The sequence below is a fragment of the Acanthopagrus latus genome, chromosome 11 (assembly GCF_904848185.1).
Source record: "Acanthopagrus latus isolate v.2019 chromosome 11, fAcaLat1.1, whole genome shotgun sequence".
NCBI classification, from domain to species: domain Eukaryota; kingdom Metazoa; phylum Chordata; class Actinopteri; order Spariformes; family Sparidae; genus Acanthopagrus; species Acanthopagrus latus.
In genome coordinates, this window is record NC_051049.1 from 7529118 (window position 1) to 7555886 (window position 26769).

At 41.1% G+C, this 26769-nt stretch overlaps 2 protein-coding genes across 8 annotated transcripts; one reads left to right on the forward strand and one right to left on the reverse strand.

Annotated features, from left to right (window-relative positions):
* Positions 1-548: 548 nt before the first annotated feature.
* Positions 549-6778, reverse strand: nmu (neuromedin U). 2 transcript variants are annotated; one of them, XR_005077803.1, is made up of 9 exons: positions 6007-6778; positions 4432-4484; positions 4299-4346; positions 4150-4203; positions 3960-3989; positions 2581-2765; positions 1900-1953; positions 1754-1796; positions 549-720 (listed from the first exon to the last, which is right to left on the reverse strand). XR_005077803.1 is itself a non-coding variant. In XM_037115065.1 (8 exons), exons 1-7 carry the CDS (start codon positions 6152-6154, stop codon positions 1761-1763), a joined length of 423 nt encoding a protein of 140 aa, XP_036970960.1. In that variant the 5' UTR covers positions 6155-6767; the 3' UTR covers positions 549-720; positions 1754-1760. The 2 variants fall into 2 exon arrangements, 1 of the variants encoding a protein (XP_036970960.1); XM_037115065.1 differs by lacking the exon at positions 2581-2765 and having other exon boundaries at positions 6007-6767.
* Positions 6779-17438: 10660 nt separating this feature from the next.
* exoc1 (exocyst complex component 1) lies at positions 17439-26673 on the forward strand. Of its 6 annotated transcripts, none has more exons than XM_037114412.1 (20): positions 17439-17580; positions 18293-18424; positions 18509-18639; positions 18758-18917; positions 19202-19219; positions 19754-19941; positions 20048-20275; positions 20472-20604; positions 20705-20814; positions 22536-22685; positions 22855-22963; positions 23565-23609; positions 23945-24108; positions 24488-24601; positions 24789-24868; positions 25017-25245; positions 25355-25538; positions 25645-25844; positions 25956-26150; positions 26237-26389. In XM_037114412.1, the coding sequence occupies exons 2-20, from the start codon at positions 18301-18303 to the stop codon at positions 26387-26389; spliced, it is 2715 nt and encodes a 904-aa protein (XP_036970307.1). In that variant the 5' UTR covers positions 17439-17580; positions 18293-18300. The 6 variants fall into 6 exon arrangements, with proteins under 6 accessions (XP_036970307.1, XP_036970311.1, XP_036970310.1 ...); XM_037114413.1 differs by lacking the exon at positions 17439-17580 and adding an exon at positions 17750-18086; XM_037114416.1 differs by lacking the exon at positions 23565-23609.
* The last annotated feature ends 96 nt before the right edge of the window (positions 26674-26769 follow it).

The window sequence follows — 26769 nt, forward strand, 5'->3', positions numbered from 1 at the left end:
TATAAATAAGGCTTCCATAGCTTTCATGCAAGTCTATGAAAAAACACAATTTAGTATTTAAAAAAAAACATGATCAATCCAAAAATTCCTAATGTTTATGCATGAGTTTGCGGCTTTTCTCGTTTCACAGCTTTGCTTGTTATGAGTTCTTTATCTCATGCGCCTTATTATAGGTGTCGAGACAGAGAAAATAAAGAGGTACAGGGGTTTATCTTATTTATGATCATTTAAAATGAACTCACACATTTTTGTTTTTAAAGAAAAGTATGTGAAATATTCTCTAAATAAAATTGGGGGGGGTCAAAAAAAGGCTTTTATTTTGGTAGAATTCTTTGTAAAAATGTGTTTAAAGTCAGCGCACGAATAAAGCAAAGTTCGAAGATTGTGTTTTTAACAACTCGTGCATGTTGCTGTACCTGTTCTGCACTTCCTCTGAATGCAGTGAAAGTTTCTCGTCCGTGTAACAAATCAAACTTACACAAACAGACCCCCGACCACATCATAGCAGTTTTAATGCAAATGACACACGTATATAACATAAAATAAAATCTGGACAAGTGAATAATATTTTAATCATATTCTTTGTGTACATTCAGACATCACTATACAGCAGTGGCAGCGGGCCGCGGTTGGACTCTGGATCACTCAGACGGCGTGCGGCAGCTCGGGTCTCAGGGTGTGTGTGTGGTCTCTGTACACTACACTTCAGAGGTGGACACTCTACCACACAATAATGACACACACTATTAGATGATGATGACAAGAACTCTGTATAAACATGGTGTTAGCAGCCAATTGTTCATTATAATCCTTCCAATTACTCCTGCCATCAGGATAATGACAGGATTTCAATAGCAATTACGGAGTGTGTGAAAATTACTGGGTCAGGGAGACGAGATGATGCTTTTTATCTGAGGTCCTCCCCAGAATTATTCAAATGTTTTCTTTGGATTTTGCTAACAAAGCTACAACCCTTTTCTCCCAATATCACAAAAACTAATAAACAGTGTTAAATTGGCACAAAGCACTCAACTATTAGCATTTAAAATAAACTTTTAAACCTTCATTTTTCAGAGTAGCTACTAAAATACACATAAGAAGTCATAAGATGTCATACACACTTTGGATGTTTGTAATTAGAAGTAATTAAGATGCCAAAAAAAGATGTCTGGATCCTCAGCAGACGTCTTTTCAACAGTTGACAAAGACCTCGAAATGACGTCTATTGGACATTTTGCTCAGTGGGAAATCGTTAAAAATGACAAGCTGTCTGGAAGGTCTCAAAGAAATGTATGGCTGCGCGGTTTCATTATGATATTAAAAACCCTGCTGTCCTCTAATAAAAAGTAATATTTTTGATACCATTTCACTCAAACTATTGTTGTATTTGTACAACTGCTCTGTGTTATTGTTATTGTTTCGGCTGTCCCCTACATTGCCTGTTTTAAAATCCCCCTCTTAAAACACATCTATCTTTTTCTGTGGTCTTATCACCTTTATTGTGTTTTGTCTTTTAAATTGTTCTTCATTTTCATTGTGTCATTGTGCTGTTAAGGACAGATTTTAAAAAATGCTTTATACTACATTTTAATTTGATTTTAAACAGAGAAGGCTAAAACTAAAACCTGCTCCCCTGAATACATTAAACCTTCTATCAGCCAAAGAACAAAACACAACACCTCCCTTCCAAGGAATTTCCATTTAGTCCTAGTGACATGTCTTTATAAGAGTGTCCATGCATGTTGAGTATTACCTTTAATTTAATCATATTCTAAGGATCGTCTTCCATTTCTTGGCTGTAAGCACACACAAAAAAAATGTGTTAAATGTTCATCATATCATCAAGGAAAATATACTTTCTTTTACTTCCTGACAGAAACATGTTAAACATGTTCATACCCGATAGAGGAAGTAACCTCTGCTCTGGATGCCCCCAGGTCCCTGGAGTTCAGCCTGACACAAAAAAAAAAAAAAACAACCACACAGAATTTAACTTGAGGAGAAGAACATGTTTTGTGACACTTTCTCAGCATTGCCTCTGCCGGCACTCGCTCAGACACTCTCCACATTTCCCGCTCGTGATTCCTCTGCGTTCACTCGGTGGATGTCGGCGCTTGTTCGCAATTGAGGGATAAGTTCACCTGTCAGATGCTCTAATTTTAGACCATAATTACTGGCAGCCTGGGAAAGAACAACTAATGTATACTGAATTTGTACAGCGAGCGAGAAGAGCTGCCCGATGTGAAGCAGCATTACTGACACGTAAGCTCAGGGAGAGCAAATCACACATTCAGGAGGCAGGAAACACACAATTTCAATACCAACATTTGACAAATAACATACAAAACTACATCACAAGTTCCTATTTCTTCAACTCAGGATCCGATCACAGTTGTAACATCTGAATAAACTGTGAAAAGATCTGTACCACTGATTGTGTGCGGGTTCTTGTGTTGCTAAAAACAAAGTATTTGTTTTCAGTATCTTTGCTTCATCAATCAGTGGCTGTGAGGCTATTTTGTAAAGCATGAAACAAAAGAAACGGGGAGTGAAAGGAGAACTGACGTGGGTAGTACATACGCGCGTTGAGAGTCCTTTCTCTCTTCTGGTATGGAGTTGAGAAACTAGATGTAGGAGAGGGTGCAACTGAGGGGTCTGACGAACACAGAGCCGAACACACAGACGTGAATAACTGCTCCAGCGTACAGGAGAGTACACAGACGGAGCCTTCAGAGGGAAAAAGAGACGTCGACCTCCGTTTCTCTCTTATCAACACACGAGAACATGCAACACAGAAATGCAAAAATAAAATAAATGCTTCCGATGTCTTCATTGCAGCATTCTGCATCATTCACTCATCAGTGTTGGAGCAGCAGGAGACAAAATGACTTCATGTTTCATGTGAGAGATATGGTTTGTTGTGGCAAGTGAAAGTGCATCATGAGATGCGTCGTATTTCTGCAGAAAAAATAAGTACAATGTAATCATGGCTTATCTCTCGCTGAGTCTGGTGCAGAGATAACTGACCAGAAATCTTCTTTACTTTCAACTCACACATGAAAACAAATCAAAATGCTCTTTATCATCTAATTTCCCCAATATCAATAGCTGTACTAAGAACTGCAGACACATTTTGGAGTACTGACATTATTTTCCTGCAACTTTTAAAACTTGTGTTTTTGATCAACATTTATATATATTGTTTTATTTCGTCCAGTGTGAGTAACAGAGGGGGATAAACATGATCCAAGTTCTCATGCAATCAGGAAATAAAGCTGGCTGTGGGGCCACCGCTGGAAACTACCCGTATGTTTCAATGGAAAAATGTAATTAGAGGTTAACTATGGTGAGATCAGTCCACGTGATGATATCTGCTGACAACCTGTTTTTTTGGTTTTTTTTCGGTGCTATAATGGATAAAGATGCAAAATACTAGCTTAACTGCCATATAATTACCTTATAATTAACCCCATTATTCTGCAGTAATTTGACTCTGTAATTAACAGCTTACAGCAATTCAACTTGTCACTACATTCGTATAACTGACTGTACTTGTGTTATGTCTTTGCAATTTCTTCATATTACTATGTAACGAACAGGCTGCAAATTAATTATTAGCGATGGTGAATGTGCATCAGCAAGCATTTTGGTGTGGGGGAATGAAGCATGATCATTAACAGCTTTGATTCAACAGATTCAGTCTTTTGGACACAGACAGTGCAGGTCACATATGAGGTGCTTCAGAGACCCTGTGACAAGGCAGAGCCCTTTGCTCTACAGTAATGAATCAAAAACTGCACATATGGTGCATGACAAACTAACAAATGACCACACACAGCCAAGCAGGTACACACAGACACACAAACAATTCAACACAATGGAGTGATTACGTTTAATCATATGAGTGGGTAAGGTTGAACCGTTTCAGGGAAAGTAAGAGAAAAATAAGTTGCACTCACCCTTTTACTTTTTTCCTCCGCTTTCAGCTCCTGAGAAGACAAAATGAGTCTTTTAGTGGACGTCACTCTGTTGAACTACTCTGTGATCAATAACCTTTCACTGAGCTGTATCATATCGAATATAGTGTGGAAAAAACATACACACCACACCTCTGAGATGTTCACTAAGAGATCATAAAGTGTGAGGTACCTTTGACTTTTCAACCAGCATCAAGACACAGAGTTCTCCTAAGATGTCAGACGCCTGGAAAAATGAACGAAAGAAGAAGAGATGATTAAATGTGCTATAAACGTTAAATGTAACGAAAATAAAGCCTGACAGAATCGAATCTCACTTACCCAAGACTTCAGGCCTGCGGAGAGGTAGGACGAGCACACAGCGTCTATCTGTGGAGCATCACAGAGGATGACGAAGAGGAACACAGGAGGGATGAAGAGGAGAGAATGAATGAAAGTGTGCTGCGTACGGTACCTGGAGAAGATGCCTCTGGTCTGTCGTGGCTTGCTGAAGTTCTGCTGGAGCACCTTTGGTTTCACACAACAGCACAGAAACAAACAGTTAATATCGTACTGCTAATTCAACATCATCCTTAAATATACACATTCAACATGAATAGTATACTTTTACTGACGGGTGCTGCAGGCCGTCAATGAACACTGTCTCCTGTTTTGTTTTTTCACTCGGATTCGACATGATTGCAGCAGGTGTCACTTAACAGATGTAAAAGCTCAGCTGTAGAACATGGAGGGAGTTATCGTCCAACATGTCGATGGAAGTCTGAATATCTGAATATCAGCTTTTGAAAAATACTCCTAAATTCTTATAAATTAGATTTCATTCTCTTTTCAGAGCCTCTCTAATCACAGTTCTACAATAAAGACGCGTTAACAGTACAAACTGATGATGAAGAACCGATCTGACATCATCTGAAGAAGTGCCGGTCAATCTACATCTTCGCACATCTCAATCATTTGTGACTTTGTGTCAGACAGTTGACACGTCGAGTCGGAGGCTTCGGACCACAAGCGAGGATTCTGGCTGTCTCTGCCTGTTTGACACCGCATCAGTTTCAGAGCAGAGATGACCGTGACGGACGGAAGACGGCTACAAATCCTTTTCAACATGACTCGTGATGATATTCAGAATATAGATTTCAATCAGCCGCAGACAAAGTTAAATTACAAGTTTTTTATTTACAATATACTTAAAGGCACACTATGTAGTTTTCGAGAAGAAATATCTAATCAGAAGAGAAAGACCTTCATTGACTGTTTTTTCTAAACAAACTGAACAAACTGACTAAACTGAATGAACAACACAATATCATACTGTTTTGCTTTGTTTATATGTGGTGGACCCTGCCACCTCTCTAGCTTTTTTAAAATTCCCCTGAGAACAGCTTGTTTATCCAGTTATGGGAAAAAAAGACATTTCTGCATTTGTATTATTAGCTGATTAATACTGTAAATAAAAAAAAATCTGACTTCTCATTTTTTTTCTCTAAAACTACATGGTGCCCCTTTAAAATCTCTCCATCTATTGATAGATTTCTATCATTAACTCATATACAAATAATTGATCTACAGTATAAGAAAAAAGGTTACAAATTTCAAATATTTGCTATAGAAACATATCATTATGTGTTCCAATTAATCCCATTATTAATTGACACTAACCCTAATGTTAGTTTGTTGAAAAGTTAAAAATGTTACTCCATTTATTTTAGTATTTATTGTTGTTGTTTTCCCTCCAAATGTGTTGACTTTCCAGATTATCTATCTTTAGGATATTTAGGATAATAATGCATAGGATCAGACAGACAGACAGATAGATAGATAGATAGATAGATAGATAGATAGATAGATAGATAGATAGATAGATAGATAGATAGATAGATAGATAGATAGATAGATAGATAGATAGATAGAGAAAACTGAAAGACAAAAAGTTTGATAGCTAGAACACAAGCAAGACTTTTAGAGAGTTTCACCCGCTAAAAGGCACAACAACAAACAAAAAAAACCACAAGCGTGCAGGAGCTCTTACTGTTGCAGACTGGGATGCTGAGGATGAGCAGGGCTGTGAGGGAGATGCTGGCCGTGCTGAGTGGACTCATGGCGCTGCTGCTGAGGCTCTGCAGGCTGCTGGCGGCTCCGCGCGGCGCAGGCTGACTTTGGCTGTGGGAGGTCTTCATCTCCGCGCTCTGCTGGCCTCTTTCTTTTTGATGGGGGGTGTTTTTTTTTCTTTCCGTTTTTTTCCCCCCCTGTCCGCTTGACTTCTTGCTCTCTTGAGACTTTGTGCCTCACGTCACAGAAATATGTTGCCTGGTGTGTGTGTGTCTCTCTCTCTCTCACACACACACACACACACCTCAACAACCACGCGCGCTCCATACCCGACTGCGTCACTGAGCTCCTGCGCGCGTGGATTAAACAAAAAAAAAAAAAAAAAAGTTGTCGGGATGTGGTGAACAGGTCGGACTGACCGTGACGTCAGGAGTTGATGCTGGTTTAAAGTAGAGGTGAGTGAAGTGTGAATTCCTGCTCAGGATACACACACCTGACGCTCATATCAAACTTCAGCCTGGCAGAAGAATCAGTCAAAGCTTCACCACTGCTGTGTCTTTTATCACATGAGTGTAATTTAAGTGCAATTGCCAGAAAATTCCAGTACTGTTAAGTCACTGGGCCAATTTTTCAACAACTTAATGAAAGCAGTTACACTTGTACAGCTACGCTACACTTATCTTGAGAGGCCCTGATGGCATGGACGAGTGCAGGAGTAAAAAACACCTCGTTATCATTCAGTAATTTACTGTTGCCCTGTTTTTCTCCTCATGTTTTGATGGTAAGTGGATGTGAAGACAGCAGCCTTACACAGAGTGTAAGTTTCTGTAAATAAACTTTCCCAGAGTCAACTGGTCTTCAAAGTATTAATGTGATAAAGTGGTGCAGTGGGTGGTCCTGAAAACACAGGGGGGGTTTTTGACCTTCGTCCCATTGTTTTTGTATTGATGATTTTTTTGTCACAAAACATCACATTTTTCACTGCCTGAATTTGCCCCAAAACTCTTCAAACTTGGAATATACGTCACACGTGGCGAAAATGTCATAATCTATTGTCGTCCTCGATTTCCACCATTAGGAGGCGCTATAATCAAGGAAAGTGCATTTTGCCTTATACCTCACATATACTTTGTTGCGCGTTCAAAAACCTTACATCTGAGCGCTCACTGAATTCTGCTGAATCTCGTGATATAGGCCACGCCCATTTCTGCCTACGTTTTTTTGTGCAAATTTGCAAAATTTCGCAAACCTACGTTTTCGAACTCCTCCCAGGCCATTTCACCGATTTGCACCAAACTTTGCACACAGCATCTGTAGACTCTCCCGACAAAAAATTATTTTGAATTTTGATATTCCAAACAATACTCAAGTTATTAAAAAAAAAACTTCTTGCAGATTTCGTTCCAAACAGGAAGTGTTGCATATCTCCACATTGGTGTGTCCAAATGACATGAAACTCAGGTGACTACTTCCCCATGAGCCCCTGTGGCTCTCGGCAGAGTTTGGGGCAATGACCACTAGGTAGTGCTCTTTAAATTGCGGTATTTTATATCTCCATATTGGAAGGAGGAGCAGGAAACCAAATTATAAAGGAAGAAAAATGAAATACCACTTGAGGGGCAAAATGTGTTCCCACCTCAAGATAGACATTGTCCCACAATTTACATACATTACTGTACAACTACTACATTCTACAGAATAAAGTCATTTCAACAAGGAATTACATTTTACTTTCGATTTCTATTTTAGTTTAATTGTGTGGGAACCGGAGCACCTGGGGAAAACCCACAGAGGCATGTGGAGGGTGTGTTAAAGGGATATTCCGGTGTCAGTTTAATCCATGGTCTAAACCACCGTGAAACTGTGTTAGACTCCCTCTCGAGAGATCAAGTTAGCAGACTGCTAATTTATGGAGTTTTTTCAACCTCAGAAATGACCGCACGACAACAATACACTGCAGTAAATGGATCCAAATATAAACCGCCACCAAAAAGCCACAAATCATGCTCAGAACAGCACCAAACTCCAGCAACAGTACAAATACAGTCTCAGCACACAGTCTGGGGCATCTAACCTCCGCTAGCTTAGCTGGATTTTTATTGTGAAGCTAAAAACAGATTTCAACTCTCCCCCATCAGCTTCTGGGTCTGGGAAGTCCCGACGCGACGATTGCAGAGTGCGGTTAGAAATGCTCAATTCTGTTCTTTTACCTGTCCTCTCTCGATAATAACTGTTATAAACTGGCAGGTAAGACACATATGAACTCTACTGCACTTGGTAATCAACTCATTGGGACTTCCCGTCAACAGGAAGCTGCTCTAGAAGAGTGGGAAATTTTGTCAGCTTATCGGTAGAAATCCAGCTTGCTAGTGAAGTTTTAATGCCCCCGACTGTGTGCTGAGACCGTATTTGTACTGTTGCTGGAGTTTGGTGCTGTTCTGAGCATTATTTGTGGCTTTTTGGTGGCGGTTTATATTTGGATCCATTTACTGCAGTGTGTTGTTGTCGTGCGGTTGTTTCTGAGGTTGATAAAACTCCGTAAATTATCAGTGTGCTAACTTGATCTCTCGAGAGGGAGTCTAACACAGTTTCATGATGGTTTAGACCATGGATTAAAATGACAATTAAAGTGCAGTGCAAGATACAAGTAATATTATTCTTTGGACAAAGATCTGAGAGTCGGACTAATATGATCAGCTCTCTTGGTCTTCATGAGGACTGTGCTGTTTTTATTTTAAACTGGCTCTAGTTTTCTTTGCCTGTCATTATTTCGAAAACGTTACTGTCTAATGTCTCGTTCTCACATCACCTAGCTGTGTGATGGAAAATTTAATTTCACGCTTGAGCCACACACCAGTGTCAAGATGTAAACCTGTTGGGTATTTTAGAGTTATGATACCATTTGAAGTTGATCCTTGTGTTATTAAATCTTTGACAAAATATTCCACATCGTAACATAAAACTACACAGTCATCCACCACAGCTACATGGTTACTGCTAATGCAAACTGATTAAAAAGCATTTAACGGGTGAAAGAAAAGTTGGCTCTCACAGGAAATGCGACGTGTTTGTCAGTGATTCTAGCACCTTTTAGAGCTGTCAGTCATCAAAAACGTGTCTCCCACACAAGACAACAGTCACTTTCAGCGTGTGACGACAGCGGATCGGTTTAAAATGTTGCAAGAAGTTTTGGAAATCTCAAAGTACCTCATTTCACCAATGTAACATTGCAGGGTGACGAGAGGAAGACGAAGACAGAGTCCTGGTCAAACATTTAGCTCCGTGCTGTTGCTCACTACCTTAAAGGAGCACTGTGTAGTTCTTGGAGAAGAAATCCAAACTCAGAATTTTAATATTTACAGTATTAATGAACTCAGGCATATCATTTTCTTATTTCCATAACGGAATAAAAAAGCTGTTCACAGAGGAAAATAAGGTCCCCAGAACACTGTTTGAAGCTAGAAAGGTGGCAGGGTCCGCCATATATGAACAAAGTGAAATAGTATGATATTATTTTGGCCTTTAAAGTCAGTTTATTCTGTCATGAAAATGAAGATAGCTTGTTCATTTAGTTTGTCAGTGAAGATATTTCTCTTAGGATTAAATCTGTAACTACATACAGTTGTGCATCATTAAAAGGCTAATGTACGGTAATTTAATCTGACTGTTCGGGGATGAATAAATAAAACTTGAGCACTAAACACAAAGGGTACCAAACAAACTTTCCACAAACAACCACCGTCGCTGGCAAAAACCTTACTGACGTGACTCGAGCACAAATGTTCACAGAGGAGATGATGATTTATAGACGCATAAACAGCCGTGATGCATTTAAACGTGATGAAAAGCCATATTATTAGCTGCATTAGTTTTATGTTAATGTGTTAAACACAAGGCATTCGACATTATAATGTTTCATAATACCAAACCAACAAATCAGCTGAAGCCCAGCCTAAACTTCAGCTGTACATTCTGCATATTAGATAATACATATAATTGTGTTAAATATTTGAACTTTTCATGCATTCAGACTGTTTTATGTCTTATTATTTGAGAGAATCATTACTGCTAAATTACCTTGTCCTATAAAAACTCAGGTAATGTGTTGGTCTTTGTGTGAAGGCACAAATACTCTCTGGCATTATGACTCTTTTTGATCTGTTACAATAAACTAGATGGCCTAATTAACATACAACCACTGTCCTGTTTTCCACAATGAATATAAAATTAGTTTATGTTATAAAGGAAGGTGGGTTTATTTTGGATGTAATTTGCTGGTTTTGCTACAAGAGAGGAGTTTCGTTTTCTGACAATGTAATGAAGAGGAGCTGAGGCAGGCGAAGATCACGAAGATTTACTGAATTCATTAAAAAAAAATTTACAGAAAATGTATGATGTATTTGCATTGCAATATTATATTATCTTTTAGAAAACATAGTAATATCTTGAATAATCTCTTTCATTACTTCGCAAATGGCAAATGATTCATAAGGCAGATTTCTGGGTAAACAAGAGACATAACTGACCATTGACTGAAACAACTAACGGTCATGACCTCGCCACAGCTTTGTCTTTCGAAAGCGCGAGTAGTGTCAACTGGAGTTCACTGGTAATTTAGCAGTTCCAAAGAATAATCACACTCATCCCCACCCATGTAATCCTCTCACAGTAACATCTAGCCTCTTTTAGTATATGGAGGTCAATCAGCGAGCACAGCAACAGGAAGACAAGATATTATTTCTGCAGCTTTTTCATAGGTGCGTTGTTTCTTAATGCCCTTTGAGATGAAATGACACAGTTACATCACTGATCACTAACATCACTGTTGCATCAGTCGCTAAACTTTGTTTCTTGTCTCCTGGAGGCTCTGGAGAAGCCCTCAAATGTTGTGACCTTTTTAGACTTTTCTTTTATTACGAAGTTGACTGGCATTTGCATATCTTATTGGTTTATTTGAGGGGAAACCCCCAAAGGTGTTGCGGGAAGGTTAATGTCTGTGATTCACTCACAGTCACACCTGGAAGCCACCACACAGATTACCATCTCGATTGTGATCTAACAGAGTGTTGGTGGTGCGCTGACGTGTTTTCGTAGGTTAACCCGGAAGTTGGCATCGCCCTGGTTCCCTCGACAAAAGCCTCTGGGATTTTTTTAATTGGATTTTGGAATATCACCTCTGTTTGCTCTGTGGCAAAACACAAGGTCATGATAGTTACATGATATGTTCAGCAAGATAATCTTCACGGATGTACACCCCCTTTTGTCATTTTTGAACCATGAATTCAACCACCAGAGGTATAAAGCTCTAAATGTTATAAACAGACAACATTGGCGTCATTGTATGACTTAAATGACACCACCACAAAGCATCTTTCCACAAAATTACAATCCACATTTACTGTAAGTTGATCAATCTATGAGCTGTAAAGTAAAGAGTTAGGATAGTTTGTAACTAAAGACGGAACAGTAAGAAGATGAGTCTCCGTTTTATGTCATATAACAGAGTGTGTAAGTATCTTATTTCAGGCAATAAACTGAAAACCAATTCAAACAACCCATAGACTTTAAGACGAGGGAACTGGATGTGCAGAAACGCTGCCCAGTTTCCAGATTTTAGGACTACAGACTTCACCAACCTATTCTAACCCACCACCAAGGACTCAGAAGTCAAATTTGCTTTTTAGTTGATGATAATACAGTTGCCATTAATTAGTTATGAAGCTACAGATCACAGCTGGCAAGCTGAGCTTCGTGTTAAGACGGGAAACAGAGACAGACATTTCATCATTTAACAGGGAGGTTGTATCATTCAACTGAATCAGGTCAGTTGGTTCATCTGCATTATAATGAATCCCACAGTTTCGTCCAACTCCACCTGTGATTGGTTGTTTTTGTTGGTTGTATTTTCTATGCTTGACTCTGTTAACTTAGATTGTAGTGCGGGTATGTATGTCTTTCTTGTGGTTCAGGTAGTTTACATGCTATAGTTGCTTTAGGCACTTGGCCGAGAGTCACATAAAGAGTTTGTCTGCATGTTCTGACTGATGTTCATCAGTGAAACAAGAGGAAACTGAGCAGGGAAAGTGACCTATTAACAAGTCACATCCTCCTCCAAACACCATTAGTTAACCTTATGATATCTGACAAGCCTCTGAGTTTATTATATTTCCAAATGGTAGAAATCATAAAAAACCCATCATTTAAAACAGCTGCCTTCAGTGAAACATCTTGTGCATGGGAAGGAAGTTGCTGCCTTGGCCAAAGACTGAAGTGCTTCTGTGTTTATTGAATGATCTCACTGAATATATGGCTTAATGAGTTTAAAAATGCTGGAGATATAAATATGAACATATTCTCATTTCAGGCTGGTGGTTTAATATCACGTGTTAATAATGAAGGAATATTTAACCTCAGTCATTTGTATATTGATGACCCTGACTATGAAGGAGGTCCTCGTCATAAATCTGATTATTTAACTTTACTCATAACGTGCAATTTATGCAGACTGCATCAAGTAACACAAATCCACCGCGACTTGTGTTGTCCAGCTATTTCGACATATAAGGTTTCCCTGTCATTATATTTTCGTCATTACTCTGAGTATCACATTCTATCCCAGCACATTCACAATTTCCTGTTCAGGCGGAGCCATGCTAAATGAATGTGAGCGTGCAATAAGCAATCCTGTTACCCTCACTGTGATGAATGTGAAATGGACAGAGAGATCCTTTCATCCCATCCTCGTTCTCCATGTTTGCAGTTCAATCAAGTTGAACGCGCTTCCACAGAAATCCTCCATAACGTCATTTTTGGAATTACATTTAACAGCTTTTAATAGGCAAATAGATATGACATTTATATCATAGTAAAACTGAGTAATGGACAACTAATGCAGAGTGCATGAGTATTAACACACAAGTTAACAGAATATGTACCATGAGCTCCTGTTGCTGGATGCATCAGAGATACTCAACATGACATTAACTCATAGTCACTTCACACAACGTGTAAGTCACCAAAATTAATTGGAATCCAGTTATATAGAAAAGGGCATTTCACATCCATGGTATAGGCTCCATCTACATGCTGCATTAATGCAAAACATCAACCATTTGAAGAAAATATGCCTTTTCTCTTTCTTGCTCCGAGTTTGGCATGAAGCTTCATCAAGCTGTTGGACACGTGATTTCCCCTGAAGAAGCAAAATCTTAGTTATTTCATTTTGGGATTAAAAAAAACAAGATATTCAAGGGCAAAATATGATCATTACCATAGTCTGTTAGATCAGTTCTCTTGTGAAATTTGGGTGGAGCTATGATGGCTCGGGCTGGGTATTATTGAATCTCGATGTTACAGTTCCTAAAACCTGTTCAAAACATCACCTACACCTACACCTACATCACCTTGTGAGCCATAACCTGGTGTTATTTCCTGCAACAGCCAATCACCGCCACTGCTAGATCTTGGCACAAAAAGGCATGCTGCGTGCTTATTGGTTCACTGACGCTGATGAGATTAACTCCTTAGGTTTTGAAATTTGGAAATGAAAAGACGTTTTCCGATACTCAGTAGCTTCAAGGCAATTCGGTCGGTGCCGTGAAAGTATCGAGGTTCGATACTCAGCCGTAACGCTGGCAAAGATAAACCCAACCAGTTTCAACTCAGCAGGGGTCTGAGGAAGGAGCCGGGAGAGCCAGTGCACATTCATGACTTCTGTGGTGAAAACTGTGGCTGCCAGGTGCTGGGATTTGGTGGACCAACTGACTACTGACGTAATGAAGCTGGTAAAAGAAAATATTTCCTATATTTTGTTGTATAATTAACCAGCATTTCCTCCAAATCACCACCTGCATCCATGAGCAACCTCACACTACTGTCTTAGTTATTCTTGGTCAGATCTGATTTTATTCTCAGCTAAACTCCCGACATCTTTTTTCCCCTCTGCTCTTCTCCAGCAACATTTTGAATTCACTCTTGTTTTCACGTTCATTCATTACAGTCCTGCCTCTTTATTCCCTCTCTCTTACACATGCGCTGTCTCTCTAAACCCTGACCAACCCTGACCACACGCAAACAAAGCAGAGAGCGCCCACGCGCACACACATACACACACACGCGCACACACTGTAAATTACATGATTACTTTAAAACAAAATCGCACACATGACCCTCCTAACGAGCAGAGAGCTTTACACGGAGCGTTGCTCATGTAATAGCGGCTCTCATGCTTACTTCAGTTTGGAGGACCGGCGTGTACTTCTCTGTGCGTAATTTGGCCGTGACGAGCGAAGACCTCACCTTGGGATGGGGTTACCAAAGTGAGGCTGCAGTTTTCATGTAACTAACTAACCACCGTGCTGCTCCTGCTGAATGTTTGCACTGATGCGTTCAGGTGTCTCTATTATGCGCTCACTTCAAAACCACTACAGTGGGAGAAGGACACCTGAGTCCATGCATGTCCGGAGATATGACCTCAACAGCTAAAGTCATTCGAGGAAGTTAAAGTCAGACTGTATATGCAGATTTATTCTGATGTTGCGTTTCTGACAGTACAACAAATATGGATCTAAAACAACACAGATGTTTGCCTCCTTCAAACGCATTTAAAGGGCTGCGCTAAATGCCATCCAGATAGCAACTCCAGCGTTTCTGATACCGGCAGATATCGTAAAATGCTATTAGCCTTTAATCAGCAGCGTGAATGTCAAATGTAGATTACACAGATGTAATCACTTTCCCCTGACGCCGTGTGAAAAGCCCTTTTGTTTGTAAGTCACATCTGCGTGTCACCGGGGCTCCCTCGACGCTGCAGTGCCCCTCCTTACACAACAAGTTCATTTAGAGGGGAGGACCTCTCACCTGTAGAGCTTACGTTCCTCCTCTGGACTGACTGAAAGTGAACGCGTCTCAATGTCTCAAAAGCAGAAAATCTGTTGTTCTCGTCTGTCCAACGTGCGGCGTGTTTTTGTGCCAGCGTCGGTGCTTTGTAGGAAAATCAGCTCCATCCACAGACCTCTGACATCAACAAAATATAAAGAGAGTGAGTGCCAGAGGAGCAGAAACAGTGAATCATGACTGCAGGAGAGCAAAACATGTGGCAAAACAGAAATGTTTATGGTTCTGTTTGGTAATCTGTTGGTAATTTAGACGTATATTACGCATGTTGGGCTGAAAAACCATATTTTCTTTACAGACGTAACAGCACAAATACAAGATATTAAAAGAACTGTTGACTGTTGAAGGTGCCTTCATGAGGTGTAGGCCTGTGATCATTTAACATTCCTATGAAGTCTAAATCAGTTGAGGTGTTTTCCACAAATGTTCTGCTCCGTGTCTCACCTATACGCCAGTTTCAGCCCAAAGAGTGGCAAAAAAAAAAAAAAAAGGTTATTTTGCAAGTATTTTTTGAAAATGTAGTTTAGAGTTTGTAACTTCCTGGAAAACCATCACAAATTTTGATTGTTGATGACTCATCCTGCAATCAGGGGCGTTACATTAACTCATCTGATTCACAAAAACACAGCTTCGTAACTTGAGCAACAACTGAACGTTAACTGGGTAATGTTTCACGGAGAAACTTTTAACTTTCCTGCTCTCTGCCTGGAGCACCTGCAGCATCACCTGCACTGACCGGACTCAACGTCAACTCCTTCACTATTTCCCCCGTAAAGGCGAAATATAACCTTGTTGTGTGTTTGTTTCCATATTGAAGTGACAACCCTACATATGTTCCCACTGCCAGAAGAAAGACTGTCCTGGGAAATTCATGTTTAATATGACAGCAGCGCTATAAAAGAGACCTGAAATATGATTACACACACCACACACTGATGCTGTTTTCTTTCCTTTACTTACACCTATAACTTACATGTTGGATGTAAAGAGGATATTACGTGTAGCTGCTGTAACCCCTGACGCATAAAACATGGTTTATGTTCGATAACGACTGATGCAGATGTTGATACAAACGCATACATAACATGTTTCAGACACATCTTTGAAACATCTACGTCGCAGTGTAGTGTGTCGGAGGGCTACGTCACAGGCAGCAATAAACGATGAATTTAACTGCTGATGACAGCAGATGCCACATTCACCAGCTGGGAAATCCAGCGTTGTCCCCGCACAATATCTCCAGCACAGACGGAGCACCTCGAGGCGCCGTCGGCAGATCACTTGTTAATCTGTGACTTTCTTTTCCATCACGTCACACTCGCAGTGTTGACATTTGTCTGAATGGCCTCTATGGGCGTTCGATGCAGATGGTGCATCACTTTTATTGGTAGAAGAAAAACATGATTATATCACAACACTGAGGGGGAAAAAAAAAACACTGGCAAACATATCAAGTAGAAAAAAAAAAACCACAAGACACGAGCAAAGAAACAGGGTATTTACAGAAATTGTAACTATAAAGTGGATTCACAATGCCACCTGGTGTCCTGAGGAGAACATGTATGTGTGGTATTTACAGGTTTACGCTCGAAATGTAAAACCTGTCAGAAGACATTAACATGATAAAGAGCTCTGCTGAAATAAGGACAAATTGTGCATTTGTATCAACATCTCATCCATCCAAAAGTCAATTTTCCATTATTGTTTCATTGGTCAAGTAGAGAAAAGCTTACTTGCTGTATCCTAATAATGATCTTTCAAAGAAAATGTTCTCGTTTATCTTAAACCTTATTCATTACTATGTATTCAACTTAAAAAATATATATCAAGTGCATTGTTTGATCACATTTAAATTACATTTTTGAGACAAATGTTGTACTTTTACCTCACTACATTTGATAACATTAATTACTAGTCTCTTTCCAGATTACATGCTGCAGCAAAGCCAGAGTGGCAAACTTTTGATTTATGTGTTTTATTTGCAATCAATAAAAAAAGAACTCAGTGATTCTGATATTTGCAAAAATTAAGTAACATCAATTTAAAAAAAACATTAAAAAGTCAAGACATTCATGTAAATATGCATAATTTGCTGCTTCGTGCATTTGATACTTGAGTACATTTAATATCAGACACTTAAAAGAGGCAGGTTTTATTTAAATGACTTTCACTTTCACAAAAGCAATAATTTAGGATGATATCTTGACTTTTCCTCATGTCATGACCTTTGACTACTTTTCATGACAGTGTATTTGCTCTGAGTAAACACAGCTGATTGGGATCTTTTGGAATAAATACAGTGTAAAGAATGTTTTTTCTGTACTAGAATACCTGCTTGGCCACAGGCTGGTTATCTGGTCACCTGACTGAAGATACTATAATTTAGGAAGAACAACCTTCGCTGTAATATTGAGTCCTACAGATAAAAGGCACAAGGTCAATATGCTGTTTACTTCCTCTTACTCCATGTACATAACTATACATTTTAGTGTTTGTTTATATAAATCTCAGAGAGAGGGACCAGCCTGGCGCTTCCTCTGTGGGAGGATCAGGGTGGATGTGGATGTTGACACCGTCGCTGTCACATGACTGCTGCGTCCGAGAACCAGGAAGTGGGAGGGCGGTGCTTTGCAGAGGGCTGGTGGGCTGATAAAACAAGGTAATAGCTATTTTTCATGATACTTATCTCTGTCCAAATACAAATAGAGTGCAGTTCTGATGACACATTCTCAGTGGTTTCGCTGATTGTTATGGTTATGGCAAGTGGCCTTACTCTGGTGCAGCTAGCCTAACGGATGCTACCAGCTAACAGTCGCTAGCTCTCTCAAGCTAGTAGCATCGTCATTAGCCAGCGAGCTAACAGAGAGAGAGAGAGGACACCAGTTCATTTATTTTAGGAAAGGCCTGTGGGCGCTTCACTGCTGTTAGTCCGGTGTTATAATGCCCAACTCCGGCCGCTGACTTTCTAAACGTGTTTTAACACCTTCTTGTGTCGTCTTCTGGTCACTGTTGACAGCTTCTGACATCCTGTTATGTTAGCTAGAAGTGCCGAAAGACACCAAAAGGAGTGTTCACAGTAGGTTTAGACAACCAACATGACAGGAACAAATATACAAGACCACCGGTTGTCATTTATGTACATGTGATTAAGTCAAGTGTGGGTTGGTAAGTGCGTGTCAAAATGACTGTAAAATGATATATATACTCATATATGGTCTGTAATCCCTTTGGTTACTTGATATTGGAGTATAAATGCTGTTAAGGTGAAGTGGGGTGTGAATCAGACTTTGTGACTTGTGAATATACATGTTAAATAGATGTGTGTCCCTCATGGTCACAACATAAAGTACCTGCTTCCCTCTGTGTGACAGCATCCACCATGACAGCCATCAAGCATGCGCTCCAGAGGGACATCTTCACACCCAACGACGAGCGTCTCCTCGGCATTGTTAATGTGTGCAAGGCAGGAAAGAAAAAGAAGAACTGCTTCCTGTGTGCGACAGGTACGTGCATCACACAGGAACAGCTGTAGATAACGATAAAAATAAAGTTATTGCTACGGACATGATGTGCTTTTCCCCTTTCAGTTACCACAGAGAGGCCTGTTCAGGTTAAAGTGGTGAAGGTGAAGAAATCCGACAAAGGGGATTTTTACAAACGACAGCAGACGTGGGAGCTGCGAGATCTCACCGAAGTAGATGCCAAAGATGCGAGCAAGGTCAGGCGACCGGTAGATCTTTCATTCGTTCTCCTATAACCTTGTTTAATCGCTCCTAATGTCCTCTTTTCCTCCTCATTCTGTGCTCACTTGCTCTCCACGCTCTTACGGTTTCCAGGAAAACCCTGAGTTCGACCTTCACTTTGAGAAGGTGTACCGGTGGTTGGCCAGCAGCACGGCTGAAAAAAACTCCTTCATCTCTTGCATCTGGAAGCTGAACCAGCGATACCTGAGGAAGAAGGTGGAGTTTGTGAATGTCAGTTCTCAGCTGCTGGAAGGTGTGGAAACGCTCTTATTCTTACCGTAGAGCACCCCTGTGAGCGCATGTGTCTTCTCATGATTTGATTATATTTGTTTAAAGGCCTGTCTCTTGTGCATTGGTATTCTGATTTAGCCCAGATGTGCAATTCTCTGCTGGATTTTTGTTTGTTTTATTTATTAATAGCATGTCCAAAAAAAAAAAGAAAAAAAGCCTCCTCTTTGTATCTTGGTTTGTGGTATGGCTTCCTGTGTTAAATTCTTCTTTATTCTCACTTTTCTCTCTTAAACTTTCTCTGGCCAGAACTTCCTAAAGCGGAAGGTTGGTAGGACATAACTCTCCCCTCCTCACTCCTCTCCATTGTTGTCTCGTGACCTCAATCTGCCATTCTCATTAGAGACTCTCACCTCGTTTTGAGCGCCTTCTGTTTGAATTATGTGACACTAAATACGGATCGGCATGATTTATTTTTTTATTTTTCATCATAACACACATTTAGCTCATGTTTTTACCTCACATTTAGCATTTTTTATGTGTCCATTCCACCTTAATTCATAGGATTATTTACTGACCAGCGTTCATTGATGCACTCTGCATCTAATTAGACTTAAAGTTTTTGCCATTGTTGTTTCAGAGCAAAGTCCAGTTGTTGTACTTGAATATATCAGACTTTTCATCAGCCAGAACAAATAAGGAAGTACATGTAGCTTATAATAGCTATGTAAGAGTGTAGAGAATGAGTAAGTACAAATCTACACTTTATATTACATGTGTTTGAAGCTACTAGAATATGTCTTCAGCAATCTGTGCTCAAGCTCTAACACACATTTTCCACCTCTTGTTCTGTCGGAGCAGAGTCGGTGCCGAGTGGTGAGAGTCAGAGCGTTGCCGGCGGCGATGAGGACGCTCTGGACGACTACCAGGAGCTGAGCACCCGTGAGGAGCAGGACATCGAGAGCATGATGGAGATGTGCGAGTACGCCATCTCCAACGCTGAGGCTTTCGCCGAGCAGCTCTCCAGGGAGCTGCAGGTTCTGGACGGGGTGAGTGGAACGGATGCTAAAGTAAAACCAGAATGAAAAGTATTAAACACAAGTGTTGTGCTGACAGAAATATTAATAATACCTCTGAATCTTTCCACGCGTTAAGGCCAACATCCAGTCCATCATGGCGTCGGAGAAGCAGGTCAACATCCTGATGCAGCTGCTGGACGAGGCGCTGGGCGAAGTGGACACCATTGAGGGAAAGCTGAGCAGCTACGAGGAGATGCTGCAGAGCGTTAAGGAGCAGATGGACCAGATCTCACAGAGCAACCGCCTCATCCAGATCAGCAACACCAACAATGGCAAACTGCTGGATGAGATCCAGTTTTTAGTGGTGAGGAATTTTAATTAGTCTGTGATTTTTGATAAAAGATGATAATGACCTCAGGATGTGAGACACCATAAAAACATAGATATTCAAAATCCTAGTGTTGTGTTTGCTAGATGTTAAGCCATAAAACTATACTTATTTACCTGTTAGATTGTTAGACTTTGTCTGATGATGTTTTGATGTGTCTTTCCACATGTAGAACTACATGGACCTGTCAAAGGGACACATCAGAGCCCTGCAGGAGGGAGACCTGACCTCCCCCAAAGGTATCGAGGCGTGCATCAATGCCTCCGAGGCTCTCCTGCAGTGCATGAATGTGGCCCTCCGACCAGGTTAGTTTTCACATACAAATTTGGAAAACTCATTAAACAAACTTAAGGGAAATACTTAATCTTTGGTGTGGTCACAAGTGCCATCATTTTCCTTCCGTAGGCCACGAGAAGCTGATGGCTGTGACACAGCAACAGCTCCTGTTTGCTGAACTGAGAGACACATTCGCTCGCCGCCTTACCAATCACCTCAACAATGTGTTTGTTCATCAGGTAACAGGCACACTATTATTGGCACTGTTATTTACTTTACTTTATATATAACTTGTCTGATGTTAAGTTACATAGGAACATCCTTTAAAGCTGTATTTTACTGATTTCCTGTCAGATGACCAAATGAGCCCGCAAACTGTTGCATTAAATATCCACACAAACATCTGTAAACTGTGGTGAATGTAACAAAGCAGGTTTACTCCTCAACATGTGCTACAGAATCAGATTTTACATTTAAAAAAACATACGATCTCCTAAAATAAAATATAGTGTTAAAATTAGATCAGTGGCTTCTTGGAGCTTTTATTCACATATCAGACGTCTTTGAGTGTTTGCAGTTATACCAACGAGCTGTTTTCTCTCTAAACTTCTCATATCTGTAACTGTTTGAAGCCCAAAGTAAAAAGGTCAAATCATCTAATGTCTCACAAAATACCACAGGTAACTCTCTCAGACCTATAGCTGTGTTTATCTGGTGGCCCTTTGTTGGGGGCCCCACCCCTACATTGGAAACCTTTGGTCTAAACTACAAACTGTAAATGTAGTAGTTTAAAGTAGCTCCACCATGAACAGCTACACCATTAAAATGCTGCTGACACATTGTCCCATCAGTATTAAAATCTTATAATGTCATATCCAATATAATAATATGTCAGTTACAGGGGACATTTTACTGCAGAGTGAGTACCGTAACTGTTAATACTTGAGGTACATTTTGCTAGTAATACTTGTGTGTGTAGTCGTCCTTACGCCCGGCCATTGTGAGTCTGCTGCACCAGGCAGCGCTGCACTCTCTCCTCTTCTTGTCCAGGCACTCTGTCGCTCTTCCTGCTACTCCCTCACGGACTTCCCGTTTACGTCCTGTTTACTTCCTGTGACTCTCTTCCTGGGCTTCCTTGTGTGGTTTCCTCCTGGTTGTTTCCCTCCTATTCTGGACGCTCTGTGTTGTTCACTTTGAATCATCCCACTCTGCTCTCTGTCTCTGTGTCAGTTCAACCACTTCAGTCACTTCAAAATGACCATCCCTCAGTTCTATAGGTCCTCCTGTCTGTCACTTCCAGTGAGTACCCTCACAGCAACCCCCACTTTTCCCCTCTTTGCTAATGTATGACCTCTCACTCCAACTCACATGTCATTACATCAGAGAGCTCAGGCCTAACACAGCCTGTTATTAATTGATTAATTATTTAATTGCATGGGATATGTCTCTGACTCCTAACCATCTCTCATTCGATCTCAACGCTGAAGAGACGCCGCCCATCCTTCTCCTCCTTCACCAACTGTCTGCACTCGGCTAAGGGCTTGGTTGCTAACTCGGCTTTGTTGCAAAAGGTCTCATGTCATAAAATCCTGTGCCTGTCTGCTCTGCCTGCATGTCTTGTATCGACAAGCAGTGGATACTGAACAAGATAACAATGAGGGGAAGTGAGAGGAACGTCAGTGTGGCAGTAAGATGCACTTTTCAATAAGCTTGTCAGTGAGTTAAGCTGAAGAAGTGGTGGAATTGTGGAATGAGTAATGTGCTGTTTACTTTGAAAACATCTGGTTTCCTGGTAATTTAAGGTAAAGTATCCTATTCGCAGATGTTTGTGTCAGGAAACAAAGATGGATATCGTGTGTTTGCGTGTATTCAGAAACATGGAATTGGACTACTAGATGTGTCTATCCTAACTCTTTGATCGAATGTATTATGAACTGTCCCGCCTCACTCTGTCATTCAGGGTCACGACCAGAGCTCCACCCTGTCGCAGCACACGGCTGAGCTGACCCTGCCCAAACACAGCCCGCTCCACAGGGACCTGCTGCGCTACGCCAAACTCATGGAGTGGCTGAAGAACACCCACAGGGAGAAGTACGAGGGCCTGTCCAGGGTCAGTACTTTAGAATACTCAAAGGAATACTGGAAATACATGTATAATACATGCAGCCTTACATTTATAGTGTCTTATTTAACACGTGTAGTTAAAAATGTTTTTAATACTGACTACCAAAGATTTGTGGTGTTTTGAGACTAAGCAAATCTCATCTCCTTTCTCTTAGACCTATGTTGACTATATGAGCAGATTATATGAGCGTGAAATCAAAGACTTCTTTGAGGTGGCCAAGATAAAGATGGCGGGTACAACCAAGGAGGCCAAGGGCAAATTTGGTAAGAGCTATAGTCTTTCCCTCCCTTCTTTTGTAACATGTAGCTCACTCAAAGGCAATGAGAATGTATCTGAATGATTTTGTTTAGTATTCATAATCTAACATCCCACAGAACTTGATGGAGTATTCATGTATAAGTGAGGAAACAAGGACTTGCAGCCTTCTCTGCATCACTTCTGTTGCTAAAACCAGATTTTCCCAACTAATGTGTTCTTGATCGTGCAGAAGTCCCGCCTCTTGTCTTACCTTTTGATGGTGTCTCTTTTTTCCCCATTGTGCGAGGACCTCACATGTTCAACTCTTTTACCCTTTTGAATATTTAAGAGCTGAGAAGGACTCCTGGTTGAGCTTTTGGTTTTGGCAGAATTATAGAACTCTGCTTTCTGCATTCTGTATTAGCTTGTCCTGCTGAAAACAAACAACAAAAGAATTTGTTTTCCAAAGGTTTGTCCGAGCTACAAGCACACCTAAAACCGCTGCAGTGCACGTCAGCATACGTGTTACTTCGTACATCTAACATCTAGCTTCACCCCTCCCATGCTGCATGTTGTAAGCCTAACCTGTCTCTGTCTTTGATGCCTGCCTTTTTTAACTGGCTGCAGCCACGCTTCCGCGGAAAGAGAGTGCACTGAAACAGGACACAGAAAGTAAGTATGACATTTGGATAGAGCTATTCCACTATCAATTACCCACCCTGCTTCTCACCACTGTGCCTTACATAGCTGCACTAAAAGGAACCTTTTACTCAAAGCCCTTCGCTACCCCGAACACATTACAACTTTAAGCTCTGCCAACCATTACCTCGCCATGTACCTGGTTGGTTAATGCTTAATGTTCATAATACAGCTGCATCATGACGTTCTGATTCTATGAAAAATGCCTAAAAAAAAAGCTAACCATTGATAGCCATGTCATTTTTGATGATTTGATTCTCACTAAACACACAAGATTAAACCTGGCTATTTATGTTGTGCTGTGTTAGGCCTTCACGGCAGCTCTGGGAAGCTGACGGGCTCGACCTCGAGCCTGAACAAGCTGACCGTGCAGGGCTCCAACAGCCGTCGCTCCCAGTCTTCCTCACTGCTGGACATGGGCAACATGTCCGCCTCCGACCTGGACGTGGCCGACAGGACCAAGTTTGACAAGGTGACACTCCCGGAGATACAATAATATAATCAAACCATTAAATGTGGAATGGAAATAAAGCTGTTCATCTACTTATTAGGGCTGACCCAAATGATTCAAAGCTTCTACTTCCACTCTTACCATGGTTATTAATGTCAAATCGGTATTTGAAGGAAGGAGTCATGTTTGCTGCATTGGAAAAAGTGGCAAAAAACTGATGGAGAGTGAGAAATGGAGTACTAAAACACTGTACAGAAAGTGCACAGATTCTCAGCTTTGTGCTTCGTCATCACACAAACACAGAATGCAACTTGTCCATGTTCTTGTGTGCCATCGTTCCAATGTGTGTAACAATATTGATATTTGCCGCCAGCGTATTGAACTCTATCTCTTTTTGCAGATATTTGAGCAGGTCCTCAGCGAGCTGGAGCCTCTGTGTCTCGCAGAACAAGACTTCATCAGCAAGTTCTTTAAGCTGCAGCAGCACCCGGCAGTTATACCCCCCCTGGCTCAGGTAAGTCTGTGATCAGCTATTTGAAACAGCTGTGATATTAAAAAAAGAATAAGGTTAGCTCACTTTACGTCAGTGGTGTCATCTGAGACTGGAACATTTGTCTAGCCTGAGAGCACAGCATCATTCACATACATGTCAGCAGATGTTTGTTTGGATTTGTCATGTTTTATGTCTCTTCTCTCATCAGCCTGAAACAGAGGAATTCGATGGAGGCACTCCGTCGAGAATGCCTCCCCAGGCTGAACACAGACACTCCTTGTCATCAGAGTGAGTTGCTGCAAATCTAACCCATCTCCACTGCCAGAAAGATTATACATATTTCCTATGAAACGCTCCCTTCTCCTTGTGTCATTTGCCACTGCCTTTTCTTCCCCCCTCAACTCTCTGTCTCGTTCGCTTCATCTTGTGACTGAAGGAAAGACATGGTGCGGCATATGATGAATAAAATCTTCCAGAGCATCGAGACGGAGCTCAACAGTCTCATCGCTCTGGGCGACAAGATCGACAGCTTCAACTCTCTCTACATGCTGGTGAAGATGAGTCACCATGTGTGGACAGCTGAGAACGTTGACCCGGCCTCGTACCTCAGCACGACTTTGGGAAATGTGCTGGTCACCGTCAAGAGGAACTTTGACAAATGCATTGTGAGTGGAGTCGAAGTGATGGGGAGAATTCCTGTTTGTTTCTCACTGTTTTTGTGATGACGTTCCTACGTTTTACATTTTTTTTTTTTTACCTGTCTTGTTCTCACAGTCCGGTCAGATCCGACAGATGGAGGAAGTGAAGATTTCTAAGAAAAGCAAAGTTGGTATCCTGCCTTTTGTAACAAATTTCGAGGAGTTTGCTGAGCTGGCTGAAACGATCTTCCGTAACGCAGAGCGGCGAGGGGACCTGGATAAAGCTTATGTCAAACTCATCAGGGCCGTCTTCATGAACGGTGAGACCAGTGGCCAAACAAAAAGCACCTACGTGTTGAAAAGAGGTGGTGTGGTATTTGTTTGATGCTTAGAAGCAGAATTCTGAAGATTTTTTTTTGTTTTCAGTGGAAAAGGTAGCCAGTGAAAGCCAGAAGACGCCACGAGACGTTGTGATGATGGAAAACTTCCACCACATCTTCTCAACGCTGTCTCGTCTGAAGATCTCCTGCCTGGATGCAGAGAGGAGAGAGGCCAAACACAAATACACAGAACATCTGCAGTCCTATGTAATCAACTCTCTGGGCCAGCCTCTAGAAAAACTCAATGTAAGTCAGGGTATTTTTCTGGAGAATGTTGTCATGTTCGTGGACATGAGCAGTGATTTGCAAGATGTGCAGGATCTGCATCACAGGTAAACTTTTCCATCTCTCCTGCAGCATTTCTTTGAAGGAGTTGAGGCCCGTGTAGCTCAGGGTGTCCGCGAGGAGGAGGTGAGCTACCAGCTGGCCTTCAACAAACAAGAGCTACGCAAGGTTATCAAAGAGTATCCTGGCAAAGAGGTGAAGAAGGGACTGGACAACCTTTACAAGAAGGTCGACAAACATCTGTGTGAAGAAGAAAGTCTGCTCCAGGTGAGAGCCGTCATCGCTCAGTGAGTCACGGCACCACATACCTCGTCTCATCGATTAACCATGCACGTCCTGTTTTACTCCACCAGGTGGTGTGGCACTCCATGCAAGACGAGTTTATCCGTCAGTACAAGCACTTTGAGGACTTGATCGGCAGATGCTACCCCGGATCTGGAATCACCATGGAGTTTACCATCCAGGACATGTTGGAGTACTTCTCCAGCATCGCTCAGTCTCATTAGTCTTGCTGCTATGCACCATTTCAATAGGAATTCACTACTGCCTCACACTGACTGATGATACACTAGCTTCTCACAAACTATCCTGCTTTGAACATCTCCTCTGTGTGTGTGTGTGTGTGTGTCTGTATTCTAATGAAAGGAAAGGGATTTGTACATTGGACTCTGCATTGCGGAGATGTTTGCTCTGAGATTCAACAACCCTGCTCTAAATACTTTATTGTTTGTCTTATTTTTGTTATTTCTCTATGCCATATGTACATAATAAATTCGCAATTGCCGCCCTATTCGGTGCTACATGGAGTATTTGTATGTATTTCATTGTTGGACACAAGGCAGTTCAGTCTTTCCTGTGCCGACTCCGCCCCCCGCCTTCTGTACGG

Bases quoted from the DNA above. Each gene is read 5' to 3' on its own strand.
- nmu (XM_037115065.1), bottom strand. From the start codon at position 6,154: ATGAAGACCTCCCACAGCCAAAGTCAGCCTGCGCCGCGCGGAGCCGCC. The intron at 3,990-4,149 runs GTACCTCACACT...TTGTCTTCTCAG, and splicing joins TGCTGGTTGAAAAGTCAAAG to GAGCTGAAAGCGGAGGAAAA. The intron at 1,954-3,959 runs GTGAGTGCAACT...TTTTTGTGTCAG, and splicing joins CGGAGGAAAAAAGTAAAAGG to GCTGAACTCCAGGGACCTGG.
- exoc1 (XM_037114412.1), top strand. From the start codon at position 18,301: ATGACAGCCATCAAGCATGCGCTCCAGAGGGACATCTTCACACCCAAC. The intron at 20,815-22,535 runs GTAACAGGCACA...TCTGTCATTCAG, and splicing joins ACAATGTGTTTGTTCATCAG to GGTCACGACCAGAGCTCCAC. The intron at 24,109-24,487 runs GTGACACTCCCG...CTCTTTTTGCAG, and splicing joins ACAGGACCAAGTTTGACAAG to ATATTTGAGCAGGTCCTCAG.